This window comes from Poeciliopsis prolifica, unplaced genomic scaffold (genome assembly GCF_027474105.1).
Source record: "Poeciliopsis prolifica strain line A6 unplaced genomic scaffold, Auburn_PproV2 SCAFFOLD020, whole genome shotgun sequence".
Taxonomy (NCBI): Eukaryota; Metazoa; Chordata; class Actinopteri; order Cyprinodontiformes; family Poeciliidae; genus Poeciliopsis; species Poeciliopsis prolifica.
Genome location: NW_026562395.1, coordinates 8,434,751 through 8,452,588, shown reverse-complemented (window position 1 = coordinate 8,452,588; position 17,838 = coordinate 8,434,751). Strand labels below are relative to the sequence as shown.

The window sequence follows — 17,838 nt, the reverse complement described above, 5'->3', positions numbered from 1 at the left end:
GTTCTTTGACAGCAGAGTGGAGCAGAGCTGATCCAATAACTGAAGAATTCAAACATCTGAAGTGGCAAAAATTGTTTCTGTGGCACTTTCACATGAGGAAACTTGTCAATGAAAGGTGTGTCCCAATCTGTCAAACCAACTGTGCCTCTGAAAATGGCCTTTCAGTTTCCTCATTGGTTTGCTAACCAATGAGGTTTTCTAATATAGTATCACATTACTTGATGTATTCAACATTCCATATTTATCTTAATTCTGTGCTTAAAATTTGGAATTACAAAAATAAATTTGTTTATGGACACACGCCAGTTTTGAAATAAGTTATGTTTTTCAATGAAAAGTTTTTGTCCCAGGTTGAGGTGGTTTTTCACCCATATCAAAATTTGTGTATTTCACAGAACTAAACTGTAAAACTTTTTTTCGCATCATGAGTATAAAGCAGTAACATACTGCTGGCCTCAGCGTGCAGCTGGCTCCAGACAGTTCAGCCAAAGTTGAGTTTTTCATGAAGTTCTTCTGAAAAACTCAGAAGAACTTCTGAGTTTTTTTAGTTTTGACAGCATGTTGGCTGTAATTCCCCAAAATGCTGCCTAGACCCTCCCAAATAGGCGGGGCTTGTTGCTCTAACGACTGAATAAGATGTCGACGTCTCCTCTGCCTGATAGATTGTGAGCACTAGCACATGACTGAATTATAAAAATATACCACAAAACTTTTTATATCCGTCAATACCATGATTTCAAATGAGTTATTTATTTTAGTTATTTTAGTTCAATTTCTTATTTATTGGAATCATAGAAATTGCAAAATTTTTTTTTTTTTTTTACATTGGCAGAATATACCCTAAGTTTTGTGCTGATTTGTAATGGGAATGCAGCTGCTGTTGCATACTGATCCCTCCTCAGCCTGTACTGCTCCGTACATCAGGCTTCAGAGATGATTTCAGCTGCAAGAATTCAGAAAGACCTTTTCCTCCATCTCACCCAAACACAAGGAGCAGAAAGCGTTGGACAGCATGTCGGGACAACCGAACAAACGCCACAGAGACAGGCTGTAGGAGAGAATTCTGGGAATGGAGCACAGACATGACAGGTGGTGCCTGGAGGCCCAGTAACGCTGTCTGTCTGTCTGGAAGGCCAGAGCCAAGACCCAGCAGAAATCTGGCCGTCAAGCCTCCTCTCCTCTGTCCTCTGTGGAGTTCTCTCTGCTTCCAGGTGTTTTTACCTGATGTTCGGGGTTCTTTCAGATGTTAAAGCAGTCTCCTGTAATACACGCAGGCAATCACCTAAACATACTCTGGATCACGCTTTTCACATGTCCTCTTACAAATCCTATTAGTGCACTTAACTTGAAAGCTAAAAACAGGCCTTCATATTTAATCCTGTTAGTTTTGACAGTGTACAGTCAAGATGTGGCATGGAGCATACAATCATATCAGCCTCATGGTGGAGGAAGTCAGATCTGCTGTCAGTAATGAATTAGATTTGATGTGTGACTCTCCAGAGCAGGTCAAAGGGCCTACTTCAAACCAGGTCATGTTTTTAGGCTTCCAAACCTCTGACTCAGTTTCCTATACACTAGTTATTCCCAAGGATTTTCTTCAGGACCCCCTATGGATTACAATAATATCCCACCCAAAAAAAGAAAAAAAAATCAACTGGGCACACACATTGTTCATCCAGACATAAACCTATACACATGAAGTGTATAGGTCCACTGAAGAAATGGCACTCCACTGAAGTGTATTTCACACTTCAGGTTGCAGCAAAACAAACTACAAACCATCTTTATAGTGAAACACTTTTGTGCAACAATTTTTTTTTTTTTTCATTCATCCATACTGCTTCCCACAAGCCCCCAGCAATGGCACGAGGGCGCGCCCCACTCTTTGGGAACCACTGCTATACAGGGACGAGAAAATTCTTGAATCCAGAATTCAAGGCCTTGTCCACAAACTGCTGGGTCTTTATAAAAATTAATATTTCTCTTTCAAACTGATTGTTGATTAAATGTTACTGATTCACTTACCAAACTTATTTTAGAAATATTTTGAGAGTTAGAACAATGAAACATTTTTTTTGATAATGCCATGCAATTACAAAGCCAATGGTTTGTACAGATAAATTATTAAATATTAACAGATTCACAATAGTATTTCAACTATGGGGAAGGAAAGTCACTTGGGCAGGGTGAAAAAAATTATGACTCCCAAGGGGGCATGACAGAAAATAATTGAGAAACACTGCATTAAGTCAAGTGCCTTAGTAAAGTTATTAAAACACACGATGGGAATCATGTCAAAGTAAGTACCTGGATGTATACTTGCTTTTTATATATCCACATTGCTTACTATCAGTGCATTATTGTGACAGTAATGTGTGACACCATAAATCTGTTTTCTCATGTACAAACACAAATATGGAGTTTTATCAAATCTCCACTTTGGCCAAAGTTTTTAACAAATGATAGTTTTTAGTGATATAAAATGGAATCTTTGTATCGTTGAACAGCCAAAGCGCATACAAGTGAATTTGTTTTCCCAGATATCCGGCATCCGAATTACATTTGTGTGAACCACACTATGCATATTTAATAATATAATCAAGTTACATTTCTCATTGATAATTGTTTTTTTTCCATTGTCTCACATAAATGGATAAAGCTTTATATATTTGCTCCTTTTTATCTTATAAAATTTATTTACAGTAGTTAAATCTATCGATTACTGATGCACAAATCAGAGGTTTTGTTCTTGCTCTTGCCACCTCAGGTAAACAAACACATTTCTCTGTTCCTGCAGAGTATGTTGGTCTTAAAAATGAACTAAATATGCAAATTAAAGAACAACCAAAATCCCAAAGATCATGGCAGCAGTGCGGCAGGTTGCCTGTCTTTTCCTTTGTGTTCACATGAGGAGTCTCCAGCCCTGGAGAAGCACTCTGCTGTAACTTTTGCATGGATTGCTCCCTACACCTGTATCAGAAATCTGAATTACCAATCAGCTCTTACTCTGATTTACATACATATGGGTCAGCGTTCCACTAAGTGGATGCACAATTCTTAATTTAAATGTAGACCTACTGTGTCAGCCCAGAGAGACACTGGTAGCTGCGTGAAGCTATTTCAGGAGGAGATCTGTGCTTGTGTCTATTTTTTGAATTAGGAGCACAAGCAAACTCAGGTCTGCTAACATTCAGCACCTGCACATACAGGAGCTGTGTGTAGCTGCTCTTCAAACCTGCTGACCTCAGGTTTGCAACCAGCTTCTGACTGAGAAACCAGTAACCTGCTCCCAGTGTCAGAATCTCACTGAGGAAGAAACTGCATTAGGTTTTCCATATGTGTTTATCGTTTCTGATATAACTCATGTATTTTCGTATAGAAAATGAGTCAATAGGGTTTAATTTACAATTTTTATGTCTTCGTGTCATGAGGTAGATCTCAGCCGGCTGGTGAGATTAAAAATAGATCTTGGTCTCAAAAAGTTTGAGCACCCCTGATCTAGAGTCTGTGTGAAGTCATCATGGTGACTGATGTTTGTCGTCTCCACCCCACAAGAGGCAGAAAGAAAGAAGCTCTTCTCATTCCGGTGCTGATCTGTTTTGTTTTACATTCAAGATGGTGGTTTTTAGAAGAGCTAATTTATTTATTTATTTATTTAACTTGGGATGAATCTAACAAACTGTTTGACAGGCACAAAGTAAAAATAAAGTTAATATTACATATTTCTCCACAACATGATATTTTTCTGACACAATATTTATATTTCATAAATATCGAGGAGCCACATGTCATCTCCTGTAAAAGTGATTTTGACATGAACCCAAACATAAAAATGGTTATTATTATTAATCATTATTATTAATGCTCCGGCCATCTTGGATTGAAAGTACAATGTTCTGTTAGTGACCCTAAGTGATCAAATAAATATTAGCTCAAGTCTCCTGCTGGGCCAGAAACTCCAAACAGTTGTGTTTCTGAGGTGGCTGGGTTTTCATCAGTGCACAGCGCCTGCATAGTGCACCATGATATATAACATTAATAATATTATTCAGAAACAACTGATTTCTAAAAGTCAGAATCACTTTGTTTAGATCCTTCACCGTCAACCTTGAACACTTCAGTGTTTTTAGGAGATAGCAAAACAAAAATGTCATCTGACACTTTTTTTTTTTGTTTTTTCTCCGATCTAATACTCAATATTTTTACTGGGTCTGCATGGAAAAGAATTGAATGAGAAATAAATCAGTAAGGCTGTATCTCCTTTCAAGTAAAGTTTTGAAACTTTGAAATGAGTCATTTAAAATAATACACTAGGAGTTAGAACATTATTTTCTACCTTGAGTCTTATTCTTACATGTTGCATCTACTTAAATATATATATATATATATATATATATATATATATATATATATATATATATATATATATATATATATATATATATATATATATATATATATATATATATATATATATATATATTTTTTTTTTTTTTTTTGGCGATGAAAGCAACAACTCACTGAGCGCTTGCTGAAAATGGGTCAATAAATCAGCAGGAGCTTGATGAATTAAGTGAAGAAAAGGAAAAGGCAATCCTTTAAAATGATAGATATCGGCACCACATGGCTTTCGTCCCCATGATAGTTGTTCTGTCACACCAGCCAGCTGCTCCTGCTCCTGCTCCTGTTCACAGGAGTAATTCTCCAGTTTTTGGTGAGACGGGCAGCATGAGGGTGGTGGTCTCCTGCTTTTCCTACAGCAGCAGTACTTTAGTATTACCACAGAGAGCATCGTGGAAAAGACTAATGAGATCTCTGTTCTAGAAATAGAAATCTGATCTGAGCTTCTTCAGCAAAGGACACACTGCTTGCATTGCATAATTTGGAACTCACCAAGTGCTTGAATGCATTGTCACCATAAATTGACACTTTAATTAATGAAGTCTTTAAACTCCACGTTTCAGTTTTTAAAAACTAATTAAAATAGTAATTTTGTTTGTGAACAGCAATCATTTTCATTGCTTCAGTTATTGTAAGAAAGTCAGTCAGCAGTTTAAATTTCAATCTTAACTACTCATCAGTCAATGCTTTTTAAGCACTAACTAAAGTGGGATCTTTTTTCTCTGCCTCATTTGCGCCAAAATTGCGATAAAGACACAATTCTGACTTAGGATCACATTTTTGAACACACACAGCAAATCAGAGAACAGATTAGGTTACAGGTAAAAAAAACTGAAATTGCTGGAAATAAATAACACAAATTTACTTTGTAGAAAAGTATTTTTTTAAAGACAACTTTCACACACCTCTTCCTTGGAGAAAGAAGTCACAAATTACTCTGGTGTGTTTTTGACCCATTCTTTAAAACATTTTGTCTTCAAGCTTCTACCTCACAGAGCAACACTCCCTGTCAACTCCCCACTCAGTTCCTTCAGACTAGCCAGAAACAGTTTGCAAACACCTGGTGGAAATATACATCAGCAGAGCTCCCCATATGAGCTACTTCTGAGTGTACAGCTGCTTGATAGAGGAGCCATGTTGTGATGACGTCCTAAAGGCTGCGTTTCAGAAAGAGCTGGAGTTTTTAAAGAGACAGAGGCCTAATTTCAAGGCATTAAATTACAAAGTCAGATTTCTTTAAAATCATATTTGATATATACAGCATTTCTATAACAACTGAAGGTAACACAGTTACTTGATTGTGTTATAAAATGGCACTATAAGCGTGGAAAGTCTGTTTTATGTCTTGCTATCCATTTGTGTCAAAACACAAGGATGGACAATTATTATGGACTAACCAGCACACACTGAGCTAACAAGTTGTGCCCAGTTGGACTAACTGAGCCTGGATCCACTTGTTCCAAACAGGAACATCATGTCATTGTAGCCTGATGCTAAAGACCCTATTTAGCCTAAAGCTAAAAGAGAGATGACAGAACCCGTATCAGAAGCCCAGGCTGGTTTAGAGACAGCCCACTCTCTCCTGTTCATGTGTATTGAATAAAAAGACTTATAAAGTGTAGCAGTCTACTGTCAAATCACAGCTTTGAATTCCACAATGAAAGCTTCTCTTTCCCACTGTCAGCTTCTGACTGGGACCTTGGTCACCATGACTGCAGTAGGAGGAGTTCAGCCCTGATAAAGCTCTAACAGTGAAAATGAAAGAAACACAGCCAGGAAAAAAAATGGGAAAAATGTTCTGGAAAAGAATATAGTGAGTCTCACATACTAGACTTACACTTAATATGTCTGTCTATTCTTCCTTCTAGTTATTTGTTACTCCTCCTTCCAGGAGTCTTGGAGTTTCACCTCCATTATGAACCCGGTAGAATATTTTATCAGACGTGTCACCAGCAGCTCCCATTCATTATGTCTGTGGATAACATTTCTACCATGTGAAGTTAACACACATCAGACTAATGAAACAGCACTTCTGGTCATCTGCTAGGTCTTGTAGGTAATGTACTTGTAAAATTGAGACAGTTTCAACACCAGGAGATTTCTTCTTCTTGGACAGCATTGGGAGACAATGCTGTCATATCCTACAGTTGTGCTGTTTAAATAAAGTTGTACCACCATCTCATATTCTGTATGTAAGTTGTTTAAATTTCTAAGAATAATCTTTTTTCATGATAAAATGAGGTCAAAACTCTGTTTAATTCCCATGTTCTCAGTGTGAATGAGCCTTCTGCAGGTACTCTTCTTTCCACCTGGAGTCATTTGTCACGAGTAATTTTTTTGACAAAAAACACTTGCTACAGGAATTTGGAAAGTTGTTAAACATAGCAACAACATAGTCAGGAATAAGTTGGCAAGTGCTTCTTTTTCATGATGTATTTCTACAAATTTCCATCAAAAAACTTCCAGAAAATTTCCGAGATTGATTTAAGAATTTCTGAATTTTTTCTAGAAAATATCAAAATTTTCCAAAAGAAAAAAATTTTAGATTTAGAGAACTGAATCCTCTCATTTTTTCTATCTACAATGACTTGTTGTAGTTTATGTGTTCATAGCTGTTAGTTTCACTTTGAGTTAGGGTATGTGTATAAAGTCCACTGTGTCTCTGTTCTGCTCCAGGATAAAGTGCTCCCTTTAACAGGATTAATTATTATTAGAAAATGAATGAATGAATGAATGAATGAATGAATGAATGAATGAATGAATGAATGAATGAATGAATGAATGAATGAATACATACACAGCATTTCCTGAATTGAATCATTTCAGCTTAGTCTGCATATGGGGTTGCGGTGGATAATTGTTAGTTTTTGTTTGTTGTAATTGATCTGTAGAGCATTTTGAGCTATTTTTAGCATGAAGAATGCTTCATAAATAAAATTATTTGACTGACTGATGGCAAAATACTTTCTGCTTATTCTCTACTTGCTCCTCACCATTGGTTGTAAAAATTGTCAGCACTTTCCTTTTCCCTGTGTGATTGTTAAAAATATCCTCAGAAAATGCATAGTTAATGAAAATAAAATGCTTCATAATTGATCATACTTTCTGGGTACCTTCAGGTGCTCCCTGGCAGGAACAGCTGTTGTAGTTGCAGTTCCTTGTCAGGGCAAAACACTCATTTGTGAGTGTGTATGAATCCGTGTGTGTGTACTATGTGGGTTATAAATGAGTCATGAAGAACGCGGTGCATGCTATTCAGAATGCTTCTCAAACTCTTTGTCAAGCTAGGATTCTTTCACAGCATTTATAGCAATTCAATATTATAAATGTCTTTGACTGTGCTGTTGCTTTAAGGAAGCTTGTGTAACCTAACAGTTCTTAGACTGGCAATAAAACAAGAGTCCGATTCTGGAACACTTCACTGCACCCTGCATTCATATCACTGAAGTTCTCCATGTTGTCAACTTAATCAGAGTTTTTACATGAGACCAAAACAAGGAAGGAATAATTGTTAAATGGAAAAAAATTGTATTTTTTCTCAGCCTTCACAGATAATCTGTTTAAAGTTAAAGGGAAGAGTGATTGTCAGAGTCTGGGGCAGAACTCACCTTCCAGCTGAAACGATATTATGTTAACAGCCAGAGCTGTTTCCACAATAATATCTAGACCTAGTCTAGATATACATCCAACTGAATATGTGACAATACATAAAATCCAGGAGTGGAAATAAAAAAATTTTTACCGGCCACTCAGACATTTCACCGGCCACTGTTTTTTTTCTTTCAATTACAAACCCCACCAGTACCAGCAAATGACATATAATGATTTATTCTCAACTCTATGAAAACCAATTTACTGACAATATGTTCACCATGTAAAATACAAACTAATTTAACATAACAAAGCATGGACACCTTAACAGAGGTGTAGTGCAATAAGTTCACTTGAAGTAATTACTAACAGCAAATTGTAGCTACGCTATCCTAAAATTCTTGCAATCATTTCCTATGTTGAACATTTCCACATTTTGGATACAACTCCCCGAGATGTATTTACTGAAGATCTGTCTAGTAATTTTTTCAGCATAAATGGTATCAATAGCTGTTTTCTAACTGTTCTATTTGTTGTTCCTTACTTATTAATGTTTCTGTTGAAATTCACAATTATTCTTCTCAAAACGTGTTCATTATTAATTCCACGGGCTGTCATCATTCCTGTGTTATCCCCATACCGTCAAGTCTCCCATTTTTGGTAGGAAACTACTATATTGTACCTATTGTATTTTACACCCAGTAATTCAGCCGTTTATACCCCATTTGAACTGAATGCAGCTATTTTTTCCCTGTTCAAATTGTCAACCTGCCACCACGGTGATGGGCGTTGCTCCAATTTACACACCACTTCATACTTTTACCTGCCTGTGGCGGGTGCTAATTTCCACCCCTGATAAAATAAGAGATGTGGATGCTCTGACTGAGCTTAAGTTAATCTGCATATAAAAGTGGGAGAAGCTGGTACAGCCCAAAAGACCTGGATTAGTACTTCCAGTGTAAGGCTATTATCCACAATGTTAACTGATGGCTGCTAAATGCAAATGCCCACCACACTTTTCATATTTTTATGTGAAAAAATATGACAAAAAATAAATAAATCTAAACTGTAACTTTTCTTCCACTTTACAATTACGTGTCGCTATGTGATGGTCAAACAAATAAAATGGCAATAAAGGCTGTGGTTCCTTTGAGACAAAATGTGAAAAACATTAGCAAAGAACTGCAATTACTACAAGATTCGCCTTAATAAAACCGTGTATCACTAGACCACACTTGGTGCAAATAGGTTTGTTGACTAACACAAACTATATACATGGAATAAATTAATATTTTGGTGTGTTTTCAGGCTTTTTGTGATGTTTATTCATGGTGCCAACTCTTGAAGGTGTTTAATTTTTACGGTTGTTGAGTCACAACAAAGAGAGTGTCATAAAACCTGATGACTCAGCCTATTTTTGCTGATATAGTCTTGTGTCAACAAAATACAAAACAGAGAGACAAGTATGGTAAAGATTGTTTGTCTGCTGAGATGATTTTTTCTGTTTTTGATTTTTTTTTGGTTTTTTTTAAAAATTGGTTTCTAACTCTAGATTTCAGACAATAACATCAATCTACCTTACTGTATGTGGATGGTAGAAATAATATTCCAGCAAGTCAAGCTGAAACAGAAAGACTTTTTTGTGATTAAAGCAAACAAACATACTCTTGTGCTTTTCTTCAGACTCTGATGAAATCACAGAGGCTCTTTTGCTTTCTCTTCAAAATCCACAATGGAAAATAAATTAGAAATGTTTCCAGTCTCAGCAGACCTTATTTTGGACAGTTATCTAATTTAGTCTTTATTCGAATTAGAGAGCATCGTGCTTTTTAATAGCTTATGCAGGTATACTTGTTACTAAAATGATACAGAATGAATTATCGAAGGACATCTTTTAATTAGGGGCTTGACTTTGTCCCATTGGGTTGAAAGGATTTGGTGCCCTCTGCTGGTTAAACTGTCAAATTGCAGTCTAAATCAAAAATTTTTCACGATTTGTGAGATTTAGAAGGGAAACGAGGGCAGTTCTATGAAGGCTAATTTTAAAGACATATTTGAAATTAAGTGTTAACATGATATTTATAACACAATGAACGCAACCTAATATTTAGAAGAAAAATTAATCTTCTGCAAGTCAAACAATTCTGGAATTTAATGATTTGGACTATAATAGGGTTATTGGAAGTAGTTGGAAAAAATGTATTTTGGCTAAAAGATGTCTGCTGCATAAAGTAAAGTGTATTTTGATATTGTTCCTTAAATGTATTTCATATAATATTTTGTGTGACTTAGAAATACGACATTAATAATGGATTATTACCTTTGACAAAGGAAAATGTTTATGTTGATGTTTAGATATGAAATGGTTTTTTTTCAATTTCCAGTTAAATTTCAATAATTTCCACATTTCACTTACATTTGTACTTTTTCAACCCTATTTTCAACTCTGTGTCAACATTCATTTTCAAAACCAAACTGCATAAAGTAATTTATTCATTAAATAGGTGTAATATTCCCCTTATGTTCTTGCTTTAATCTTTTTGAATTTGTCCGACAGCCTTCTTTTTTTTTTTTTTCCTGCATTGGAGTAAGGTCACAGTCTTACACAGTGATGCCGTACATCAGATTAAATTTGATTCTCGGCTTGTCCAAAATAAATAAATTGATGCAAGCAAAGTGGTGGTGGTGCGTTTCCTCTGATCATTAGAGTCTAATGGCACTAATTCTAATGTATTGTAGGCGCAGGCAAGTGTGGCTTAATCACTTGTAAAACCTGATTGAGTGTGTGTTAATAAACATTAGGCTGTCTCTCATTCCCTGCTGATTAGTGGTTCATGTGCTCTCCTCTCTGCAGGCTGAAGACGCAGTCCTGAAGATTGATGGAGGGCCATGCTATTCAAACAGCAGGCACTGCTGAGACAGAAGCTCTTCGTTCTGGGCAGCCTCGTGATTGGAAGTGTCCTCTATCTTGTGGCCAGGGTTGGGACTTTGGATAGGTGAGTTATCACTATGACATTAGAAACATGCATCACAGACTTAAGGGCATCTTGTAATGTCTTAAATCTACTGTAGCTCTCCACAGGATGGGTTCTGTAAGCTGTCTTAATGGGAAAGAATTTATTCTGTACTTTGAGAGAGAAAATACTTCCTCTGAGACCCAGTATACAGCAACACTTCCCCAAGGCAGGAGCAGAAAGAACATGAAGTTAAGAATGATTTTCTCTAACACCTTCAAAAATTGGCAGCCGACCAACAGGCCTTCAGTTGAAGCATTTTCTACATAAGTTCTGCGTAAACAGGTTTTGTGTAAAAGGCAGGTTAGTTGACATGTATTGTTGGAAAACCAAGTCAAATCTTAGAAAGTTCTTCCTCACTGTAGCTCCGAAATCAGACTTTAAACTACTTCTGTTAGTTTATATTTAACTGAATGTCATCGCATCAAAATACATGAAAGACCAGACCAGAACAAGAAGACTGAGTTTCCAGGTCTTCGGAACCAGAAGACTCAGGTCTTGTGGTTCTGGTGTGAACCAAACATGAAGAAGCAGCATTCGGTTTTCACTGAACAAATGTCTGGAAAAGTGCAAAAATGCAGAAAGATTCTGTTTCTTTAAATCAAGGTTTTAAGTCTCGGCTAATTGCTGGTTTTTCCACAGCGCATAACCAAGCTTCTAATTCAGACATCCACACGTCCAAAGCTACAAAATACCACCTTTATCACATGCACCATTATCACTAAAGGAAGCAGCAAAATAACATCCAACAGAGACATAGAGACAGCAGGAGAGAAAGGAGGAGCAACCATAGCGGCTCTAATGTTAAGCTATTGCAAATTTAACTAAACCCTTACCATGCCAAACAAAAAGCATGTGTAATACAAAAGGTTTGCAAAATGTAAGGTGTAGCAACAGAAAATGTGTTTTAATATAGACTTCTTATGTATTAGAATTACTCAGTCAAGTCTCAGAGCAGAAAATATATGAAATCAAGAAAGACTCAAACACCAGCAAATCCATGAAGTTCAACAGCAACAACAGGAAGTAGTGCAATACATCTCTATTCCCTTAGCAAATCTTCATGCTAAAGATGCCCAAAAACTAGCTTCAACTTATAAATAAATAGATTAACTCGTGTCATGACCTTGCTGACAAATACCCAGTGGAATATATTATTCTCTCTGGTGTCATTTAAGAGTTGTTTCTGTAACATGTGGCTTAAATCACGCTGTCATTTAGTCAATTGTACACTGAGTACAGCATGCAGAATATTATGTTACCAGATTGTGAAGCATTATTTCCAACATCATTGGCATTAGGCCAGACCTGAGGGTGATGCACTTCTTGAAGAAAAAGAGTTAAAATAATAAAATTGCTTAATATATCTAATGTTGTGGAAAGAAAATGTTCTGTTGAATGTATATATTTTTATTTTTCAGGTTACAACCCATTTGCCCCATTGAGAGCAGATTTCACCCATCTGAGCCAGAGCAAATCCCTCTTCGAACGCTACAGTTTAAACGCGGGCTGCTCCACGAATTACGCAAAGGCAATGCCTCCAAAGAGCAAATCCGCCTGCACAACCTGGTCCAGCAGCTGCCTCGGGCCATCATCATCGGCGTTCGCAAAGGGGGCACCCGGGCCCTGCTGGAAATGCTCAACCTGCACCCAGCCGTGGTTAAGGCTTCGCAGGAGATTCACTTCTTCGACAACGACAAAAACTACGCCCGTGGAATTGACTGGTACCGGGGTAAAATGCCCTTCTCCCTCCCTCACCAGATCACAATTGAGAAGAGCCCTGCCTACTTCATCACAGAGGAGGTTCCCGAGCGCATCTTCAAGATGAACTCTTCCATCAAGCTGCTGATTATCGTCCGAGAGCCCACCACCAGAGCTGTTTCTGACTACACCCAAGTGCTTGAGGGCAAGGAGCGCAAGAACAAGACTTACCACAAGTTTGAAAATCTAGCCATTGACGCCAAAACATGCGAAGTTAACACCAAATACAAAGCTGTCCGCACCAGCATCTACACAAAACACCTGGAGCGCTGGCTCAAGTATTTCCCTGTGGAGCAGTTCCACATAGTGGACGGGGATCGGCTCATTACTGACCCGCTGCCGGAGCTGCAGCTGGTCGAGCGTTTCCTGAATCTCCCCTCCAGGATTAGTCAGTATAACCTGTATTTTAACGCCACCAGGGGATTTTACTGTCTGCGATTCAACATTGTCTTCAACAAGTGCCTGGCCGGCAGCAAGGGCCGCATCCATCCTGAGGTGGATCCGTCTGTAGTGACTAAGCTGCAGAAGTTCTTCCACCCATTTAATCAGAAGTTTTACCAGATCACTGGAAGAACATTTAACTGGCCATGAAATTTGTCTTTCATACAAAAAAAAAGACTAAAAAAAAAAAGCTCTCACAAGGTATGAACAGCACTTTGTTTAGTTTAATACAAGTATGATATTGTGACCAAATAATACTTGATGTAAGTTTGCTCTATGTGTGTATAATGCAACACAATAGTTTGATGTTTTCAAGTCAGTTTACACGTCTGTCTGTGTTTCTCCTCCTGAAAAAACATTTTCATGCAGTGTGTTTACAATTACTTGCTAAGTAAGAGTTAGAGAAGCGTAACTTCTTGGACTCTTCTAGATTTTATCATGTCCCAACCTGTGGAATGAGTGAAATCTGAAAATGTTGGAGTGCATCTGAAATCAGAATCCTTTTTAAACCCCTAAACAGATGAAAGTGGAGCTAATTATGCAATAGATCTGAGAATAAACAGCAGTATGAGGCCCAATGGACACAGCAGACAGCAGAGAAAGCTTGGGATGTTGTTTTGGAAAATTAGGTTCCAAAACAACATCCCAAGCTTTGAACATCTGAAATCTCTGTTCAATCTATCATCTGAATATGGAGAGGTTTGCAGAGGACGGCCCAACTGCAAACCTTCCAAGACCTGAACATTCACTTACACTCTGAGAACAGGCAGCGAGAGCAGTGGTCAGAGGAGCAGCCCTGGTGCACCTGGAGAAACTGCAAAGATCCAGAAATCAGGCGGGTGAATCTCTCAACCATTAGTTGTCAACGTCACAGATCTGACTTCTATGAAAGAGATGCAAGAAAGAAGTAATTGAACGAAAGCCATCAGCAGTTCAGTTAGACGCGCTGATATTGGACACCTAATTATCTTATGCATCATATACACTATGATGCATATGATTTGCAGCATTGTTTGTTATGCTGCAGTAATTGTGAAGCATTCTTTCTTCAGTCAGATGACACTGATCTAAAAGTCACCACAGTCTGAATGCAAAGCATTGTGGGTAAGATCACAACTACTGATATGCCTTCCTGGCAGATTTAGAACAGGTAATGAGATGGACATCAGATTATCACATGAAATAAATAAGTTATTTATTTTTATTTCAATGCAATTAAAAATTAGCACACTGAAAATTATGCTTTTCAGTAGAAAAATACTTGACAACCATTAAACCCTTGTTCAAATTGCTGGCTGGCTCTTTGGATGTTTTCACCGGAGTTTTAACAGTTTATTTTTTTTAGCTCAGACTAAAATAAATTAAATCTCTGATGTTTTATATCAAATATGATTTCTGATTTAAATTAATTTTGTATTTTGTAAAAGAAATTGCAAATATTTTCAAAAACATGCTTTTATTTTGGCCATTTCTTCTGGTAGTTGACCTGAATTCAAAGTCTAAATAAATACAAGCTACATGAAACATGATGGCGGCTCTGGGGAGACTCACTCGCTCTGATCTATGGAAGCACAAGGAGAGTATTGGTGAAAAAAGTACAACAAATTAAATATTCATAAACAACAAATTTGATTAACCGAATAAATAATACAGCACAGAGTATTTCAATTTGGAACATCTCCTTGCTGTTACTCATTTTAACTCCCTCCACAGATTCTCTGTCAAATTTGAAATGGGACAGTGAAAATGACCTCAAAATCACAAGACATGTGTTGGAAAGACAAAATGTAATTGCAGCTTATGTATATTATCCTGACTCACAATAAATTTCTCAATTCACTTTACAATAAAATCTATATTTTGCAGCAATATTCGCAAGATATTGCTGGGGAGCACTGTCAGAACATGCGGGTAGCACATGTTCTGATAGAACCTGCATTTAAAAGGACGGATATTCTAGTAGAACAAGGTTGAGTGTGAGCATCCATCTGACACAAGCAACGAATCCAGATTCCAATCCAACTGAAAACCTGTGACAAGATTTCAAAATCATTATTCAAAGACGTTCTCAGTCCAGTCTGTGGTTGAGCTGTCTTACTTTCCTGTCTGACTGCTCTCAAATAAAGGCAAGTAGGGCCAATGAAAACTTTTTATCATTTTGGTTTTGCAAAGAAAAGACATTTAGTTTGAGAGCTGTGTTCTACAAAGCACTGACTCAACAGAGCTGAATACTCATGCACAACAGTTTTCAAATTTTAGTTGTAAAAGAAATTAGAAGAGTGTTTGATTTTCTTTATGCAGTGCAAGGTTGTGTTGATCTACCACATACAATCCCAACAAAACACACTTAAGTTGAGTTGTTACATGACAAAATGTGAAAATGAGTGTGTTTTCAAGACCCTGAACCTACAAACGGTTGTTTTTAAGACCATCCTCACAGACGTCCATAGGGTTAAGATAAAGTTTAAATGTAAACCTTTGAATCAAGATAAAGCAGATTTAAGATGACAAAATGAAATAAGTTTTTTGTTATTACCTTGACCCAAACAGCATGTTCAGTTCAGGAGCCATAACACCATGGTCAAATGGTTTAAATATCATCCACTAGTTTTCAGTCTTTAATTTAACATTATCTTAGGCTAACCTGTTGGCCTGTAGCATCCTTTGGTTTTCAGCAGAGGTTAATTTGTCCTGTGCAGAGTTAGAATTAGCCTGGCTTATTCAGATTTAACTGGACAGCTTTTAGGACAACTGTTCTCAGGTGGAATATGTTGTTAAAATGAGATGTTCTTATTGTATGCTTCCTTCCAACAGAGGTCTTGATAATAAGACTGTTTTAGACACAGTGTAAAAATGGGTTTTACACATTCTCAATCCATCTTGGAATAATCACATGTGTAGTTAGCACCACTAAGTGCTATCAGGTAGCCTGGCAAGCTCTAAATTCATCATAGCTTTCACAAACTGATCTTGTAGTTTTAATTTAATGATGTATTGTCATGTGGCGTTTATTTTCCTAAGTTCACCAAGCCATGCTGCAAAAGCCACAGTAGGTAAAATAATGTTGTCCTCTAATGATTCCTGTCAAATTAAGTTAAATAGATTATGATCAGCAACATTTGTCTGTTTCAATGGGAACATGCATTATGTATCATAATTGTGTTCTTAAAAAATATTAAACTAAAAGTACATGTGAAAATTTTTTTGACCACTTGTCTATTGTGTCACCTTATTGTGTATTGTGCAAGTGAAAGTAAAGTAAATACAATTAAGTAGATGCAATGCTATTTGGTACACTCTCTGTTAGTGATTGCAGTGCAGCCAACCCAGGAGCATCACTCTTTTACCTTGGAGATACGCAAGACTGAAGATGTTAGTTTTTGTGGTAGACAGATATGTGCATATTGTTAATACATGCCTGGTATTTGAACTATTAAAATAGATATTTAAAAGCTAGATGCATATATTTGTTGAGTTCAGCTATTTATAGATTGCTTTAGACCCTAACTCCTGTGAATATCAGAGGTTTATTGTCATCTCCATTCTTTTTGTTTCATATAAAAAATGGTGGAATACTAACAATGTAGGCCTTTGTCTTTAACCAATGTCTTTACTAAAGGCTTCTGGCAAATGAAGAACTGACAGAAGGCATAGAAAGAGGACTAAAATAAAATACCCTTCCCAGTTGCCTAAAATTAGTAATTCTTTAATGTAGTCCCCACTCAGTAAACAGAAATCCAAGCCAAACCAAAGAATCCAAAACAAAGGTAGATGAAAATCCAGAATACAAACTAGGTAAAAATCACTGGAAGACAAGGTTTGGATAAAGGCTGAAGCACATGACACAGGGGATGGGCACAGTGTGAGGTATGAAGTGAAACAAAGGAAGGAATGGTTACAATCACACAATAATGAGGCCCACATTTGACTTGGTCTCATTGTTAACCAATAGGTCCATTGATAGATACCTGGACAATTGGGCCAGACAATTTGACAATTCCAACTGTTGGCCCAATTCCGATCATTTCAGCCCACAAAAAAATCTGAATTGCCTGGTCCCAAATGTGTTACTAAATCAGTTATGTATCTGTCACATATTGTTTTTAAAGTACCTGCTGTCTGAACAGTCACATCAAATTTTTTCGACTTTTAAGTCATTCATGTGAAGGGTTCTTCATAATTCAGACTCAATCCAGGGGTAAAAAATGGCTGAAAATTATAACAGAAGTTACAGGGCGTGCTGTGGTGGCGCAGGGAGTTAGCCCCAAGTTTGGAGGCATTAGTCCTTGAAGTGGACATCGCGGGTTCGACTCACGGGTTTGACCCCTGGTCCTTGCGACCTTTGCCGCATGTCTTCCCCCCTCTCCTCGTCCTCTTTCCTCTCTGCCTACTGTCAAAAATATGAGCCACTAGCATGGCAAAAACTCTTCGGAGAAAAAAAAAAAAAAAAAAAGAAGAAATTATGAGAGAAGTCTGTGTCAGTGGAGCCCATCATGTACCAATTCCACCACTTCTGGTTTGTCTACTCATCCAAACAGATTGCTCTATAGAAGTTGCCATCAATGCTCCACAAAAGACAATTGCTGTAACTTGTGTTTTCTTCTTATTAGCTTCCTTTGTTTTGTTCTGA

At 37.2% G+C, this 17,838-nt stretch overlaps 1 protein-coding gene across 1 annotated transcript in view; it reads left to right on the top strand.

Annotated features, from left to right (window-relative positions):
- Positions 1 to 16,383, top strand: part of LOC129369250 (heparan sulfate glucosamine 3-O-sulfotransferase 5) — a 62,990-nt gene extending 46,607 nt beyond the window's left edge. Inside the window, exons 3-4 of the mRNA XM_055044665.1 lie at positions 10,847 to 10,988; positions 12,428 to 16,383. Coding sequence (XP_054900640.1) covers positions 10,882 to 10,988; positions 12,428 to 13,358 — 1,038 coding nt within the window. The 5' untranslated portion in view covers positions 10,847 to 10,881 and the 3' untranslated portion in view covers positions 13,359 to 16,383. The remainder of the gene's footprint in view (positions 1 to 10,846; positions 10,989 to 12,427) is intronic.
- The last annotated feature ends 1,455 nt before the right edge of the window (positions 16,384 to 17,838 follow it).